Below are 4740 nucleotides of genomic sequence, written 5' to 3'. Positions count from 1 at the left end.
GCTACAGAAAGTAAACGAAGTATACTTCGCGAAAGTTTTTCACGAAAATAATAATTTTTTTCTGGAAAATTGTTAGAGATAAATATTTACAACCTTGTATCAGTAGAAAGTACTATTGATTTTGTATCGAACGGTATCTTTTAATATGGGTAACATCCAGAAGAAACAGAACACGCTATATAACTGAAAATATTTTCTGTATATGAACCACATCATTCCGGACTAGTTTTATAAAAGAATTTTTTTATTAATGGTATAACAAAAGAGTTAAGTGAGTCAAAGCCGCCTTAGATGGAACACCCTGTATATATATATATAATATTTGTTGCTATTACCTGAAATGCGAGAGTGTTGAAAGTTGTGAGCATAAGACGCAAGGGCCATTTGGCTTTGTAAGATCTGTGTGCCCAAAGTCTATGTGCACCCGCAGTGACCCCCAGGCCTCCGCAAGTGTATAATATATAAGCTGGAAAAAAAAAACATATGTAAACGTGGAACAAATTGCGGCATTGTTTTTGCAATTATTATTCTACGCAATGTATCCAAAGAATTAATAACAACGAAGGAGCCACAATAGCTACAATTGTGCAAAGAATAATATAATTAATAACAAAAACTGTATTGCATTAGTTATTTAATTTCAAAAACAAAAAAAAAATGTAATAGAAGCCTATCCTAATTATTATCCTATATTATTTTTATCATGACGAAACGAAAATGACAGTAATTTCAACAATATTTAAATATGTAAGATACAAATTACGAAACAATAACCGTTTGTATCAGATAATAAATATCGTAATTGGTAACAGAAAAATACGTAATACACAATTATTTACGTCATATTTTTGTTTAAAAAACTATTACTTACATCATTTGTAAGTTTTTATACAATTTTCATTCTAATTTAAGAAACAATATTATTTTTTAATTTTAATATTGCGGCTAGTCTTTGAAAAAATTAAGTTAACTAAATTCAAAACGTTTCACCAAGGATCGGCGGAAGTAAAAATCAATTTGAAGTATTCAAAACTTACCCCATATACATGTTGCCCATTTAGCAGAAGTCAGCATTAAATAAGCTCCGTATAATCCAGCTAAATGAAGGTAAGCAAAAATAATTACATTTCTCCAAACTAACTTCGCCTTTCTGCCGTCGGGCTCCTTCCAAATCGGGTTTTCGACTAAAATTTCTTCATCAGTTTCATGCAGCACCCCCGTTGCGGAATCAATATTTGGAGACATTTTGTAGATCTTTAATAAAAAATTTGTTTTGTCACACCGAAAATTTAAATCATGTGCGTATGGTATGATTGATATCAACAAAAAGGCATTTTGATTTCAAAAACCACAGCCGACGTTTCGCCCAGTAGGTTGTCGGACTTCCTCAAGGCTAGTTTTATTCAGTTAGCCCAACAACCTGGCCGAAACGTCGGCTGTAGTTTTTCAAATAAATAAAGTACTTTTAACCCCGATATTGCTTCGATTTAAACAATTGTATCAATTTTTATTTTATAGGAAATAATTACATAAGTAAAAAGATGTGTTGTATCAGCCGATAATACAATCAGGGCTGTCGAATACATGCGAATATTTCCGAATTGTTCCAGTTGTAACAGTTTCGTGACTGTAATTGTTTTAAAGTGTCTTAAGTTGATGTGAAATGTATATTATTTGATTTGAAAGCAACTTGGTTGAATTTAGATACTTATATTAGTTACGCAAACAAAATTATAAAAAAACTTTTTTGGCTTTATTAAGTTTTGTATATTTTCAAACAATCTGGCTAATGATATTGATATTTATTTCCGATTAAAAGGAATTTTTTTACTTTTGTAAGTTCGGAATACAAATATCTGAAAAAATAAATTTATAGTGAATAAATGGTGCGAATAATTGAATAATAAATCACAAGATACTGATAAAATGTGTAGGAAAATTACAATAAAATATGCCCATTCGCGTGGCAGATGACCCCTTTGACCAGATAAAAATTCAATTATTGTAACAACTATCTCGACCGTGCAGTGATAACATTATTTTGACCTTCAGCATAATTTGAATCTCCGATACGACCTTTATTTTCTGTACGCAAGCAATAAATTATCTTTTTGAAATATTTTTAAATGAATTGTATCTCAAAAGTGCGGCTTTATAGTGTTTATTTTTTTTATATACAACGGAAAAACTGTTATTTGGAAAAAAAATCATGTAAGTAGCAAAAACCACGTTTTATTATTATTTATTTNTCAGATAATAACAGAAATGAGTTATTTTATTATGTAATTTAGTCTTTAATTATATATACAAAAAAATTCTTTGTAATCGACGCTTTTTCTGCTACAATAAGGATCAAATTTGACATTTGCGACTAAAGCAGGCTTACAATTTTCCAGAGCAGGTTCAACCCTGGCTACCACCCTAACATAAAGAGAATAATATCAAAAAGACTCACTCAACTCAATTTTGAATGTAGGATTGTCGGATTATTTCAAAGCATCATTTATAAATTAGTACTACGTACAGTAAATTATTTCCTAATCGTTTTAGGGAACAATTTATGACTGGGTAAGGGTGCATAGACTTCACCACAAATATTTCGCTACTGAGAAAGACCCTTTCAACCCTAGCAGAGGATTTTGGTACGCTCACATCAAAGGTTTACTGAAACGTCCAAGTGCCACACACGAAAAACTTTTAAACGAAGTTGACATGTCAGATATCGAAAAGGATAATGTCGTTATGTTCCAAAAGAAGTAAGTTTTAGATAGTATTCTACACTAAAATAAAGTCAAAAGCCAGTAAATCCATTAGTTGTTTTGGGGAATTTACCTGTATCGCCATTTTGTTGCATTAACAGAGGTTTCATGTTCGGTAATGAAGTGTGTTCATGACGTAATCATAAATTAGGGAATTTTTAAGGGTTCGGGACCATTTCTGAAATTCTGTGGGCACATTGTTTAGGTAAAATCTCGAAACAATCCCGGGATCAAATACGGGAACTCAAAACCAATATCAATAAATCGTTACCATTTTTAGGTTCTACTGGTTAATTTTTATTATTGTAAGTATAGTACTACCCCTAAATACCCCAATAGAATACTGGAATGAGAACTTCTTTTGCACACTGTTTGTGGCTGGAGCTCTAAGGTATGGCCTTACCCAAAACTTTGCGTGGTTTATCCACAGCGGATCCAGACTTTGGGGCTTACAAAAAGATGAAAAGTAAATAAAATTATTATTAGATACAAAATCCATAAAACAAATCATATTTATTTATTTTTTTCCATAGGAATCCGCCAGACAGTAACATTGTCTTTTTCATAACAAAAAGCTACTGGCCCCAGTACCATTATATAGCCCCGTGGGATTACAGAACGACAGAATTCGGTGGCTACGCTAATGGTTGCACTACGGCATTCATTCGTATTTTTGCTGCTTTAGGTTGGGCTTACAATCTAAAAACAATCGATAGTGACGGTGTACGGAAAGCCTTAGCATTATCAGTGGAAACGGGTAAAAAATTACCAGACGTTTTAAAAGAGGTTGCAGAAAATCAACCCCTATCTGACGAGCACGTTTTGGAGCCCAAAAAATTTTTATAATCATCTTATAGATAATTGATGTAATAATAGATTTTAGGAACAATAACAATTTCTCTACTAGTAGACCTAAGTAATTAATTTTTAATGTTTTTTTTAATTTTGTGTTTATTGTTATTATTGTTGAAAACTAGTGTAATTCCAATTTGTTTTTTGTATTAAAAAAATATTAGTACCAACAAAATGGTACCATATTGGTACATGTTAAACTACATTTATTTATTACAAGCCGGGATTAATTATTTATCGTTCGGGAACGTTCTGAAAAAACATTTCATGATGGGTTTTACCCCCGGGTTCGCTCTCGTTGATTTTCTAACTTCATGTCAAAGATCACCAATGACCACATAAAACTATTTTTTTCTATCCCTAGGGAACAGTTTTTTCTGGATAAAAGGTAGCTATATCCTTTTATGCCCCCTTTACAATGTATGTACAAATCTTCATAATGATCGGTTAAGTCCTTATGGCGTAAAATGGTAACAAACAAACACATTCACATTTGCATTCAAAATATTAAATATTAAACAGGACGAGTGAACAGTGCCTAAAAATATAGTTACATCTTTACATAAAGACCTCACACGCATATCCTTCATAAACAGTTTCATTTTTAAATAGATTGGTTTAATTAATCGTTTTTTTATCGTTTTTGTTTTGCTTTTATAATAAGTGGGTTGAGACATATCGAAATTACAAATGTTTCACGCGAATTGCACTAAACCATTTATCAGTTTGCCATGCATTCTTGAAGGTCAACTTTTCAATACGATATCATCTACTGTCACGAGTTTTCGAGATGATCTTACTCGAAGATGACATTCAACGTACAGTAAAGTGACTTTCCAGTCTGGCTAATGCAATTTTTAAGCTCTCAACCTTTGACAATGTTATCAAACGTAGCCAATACAAAAAATCCGTTTATTTTTTTTTTATTGCTCTAAAGAACGATAACATCAAATAGAATTGATAATTTGAAATACGTGATAATTTATTTTAATTGTAAGATTTGCTCCTATCTACACTTTGGTACAAAACGGGAGAGTCAGGTGGAAGATCCACTTCAAGAATAGATAGTAGGGGTGGAAAAGGCAGATGGAATAGAAGCTGTGGCGTTTTTATTCTCCAACAATTACTT

The 4740-nt window shown here is 31.8% G+C and overlaps 2 protein-coding genes across 2 annotated transcripts in view; one reads left to right on the top strand and one right to left on the bottom strand.

Annotated features, from left to right (window-relative positions):
• LOC108738777 (acyl-CoA Delta(11) desaturase) overlaps positions 1 to 3811 on the top strand; it is a 10173-nt gene extending 6362 nt beyond the window's left edge. The window contains exons 3-5 of the mRNA XM_025974650.1: positions 2551 to 2756; positions 3040 to 3225; positions 3293 to 3811. Of these exons, the coding sequence (XP_025830435.1) occupies positions 2551 to 2756; positions 3040 to 3225; positions 3293 to 3605 (705 nt within the window). The 3' untranslated portion in view covers positions 3606 to 3811. The remainder of the gene's footprint in view (positions 1 to 2550; positions 2757 to 3039; positions 3226 to 3292) is intronic.
• The window catches only part of LOC112904513 (acyl-CoA Delta(11) desaturase-like), an 11773-nt gene continuing 7305 nt past the window's right edge, over positions 273 to 4740 (bottom strand). Inside the window, exons 2-3 of the mRNA XM_025974653.1 lie at positions 1038 to 1254; positions 273 to 466 (exon numbers count right to left, since the gene is read on the bottom strand). Of these exons, the coding sequence (XP_025830438.1) occupies positions 288 to 466; positions 1038 to 1245 (387 nt within the window). The 5' untranslated portion in view covers positions 1246 to 1254 and the 3' untranslated portion in view covers positions 273 to 287. The remainder of the gene's footprint in view (positions 467 to 1037; positions 1255 to 4740) is intronic.

Source organism: Agrilus planipennis, unplaced genomic scaffold (genome assembly GCF_000699045.2).
Source record: "Agrilus planipennis isolate EAB-ADULT unplaced genomic scaffold, Apla_2.0 scaffold197, whole genome shotgun sequence".
NCBI lineage: Eukaryota > Metazoa > Arthropoda > Insecta > Coleoptera > Buprestidae > Agrilus > Agrilus planipennis.
The sequence above is the reverse complement of the archived record's forward strand: the minus strand, read 5'-3'. Positions and strand labels throughout refer to the sequence as shown.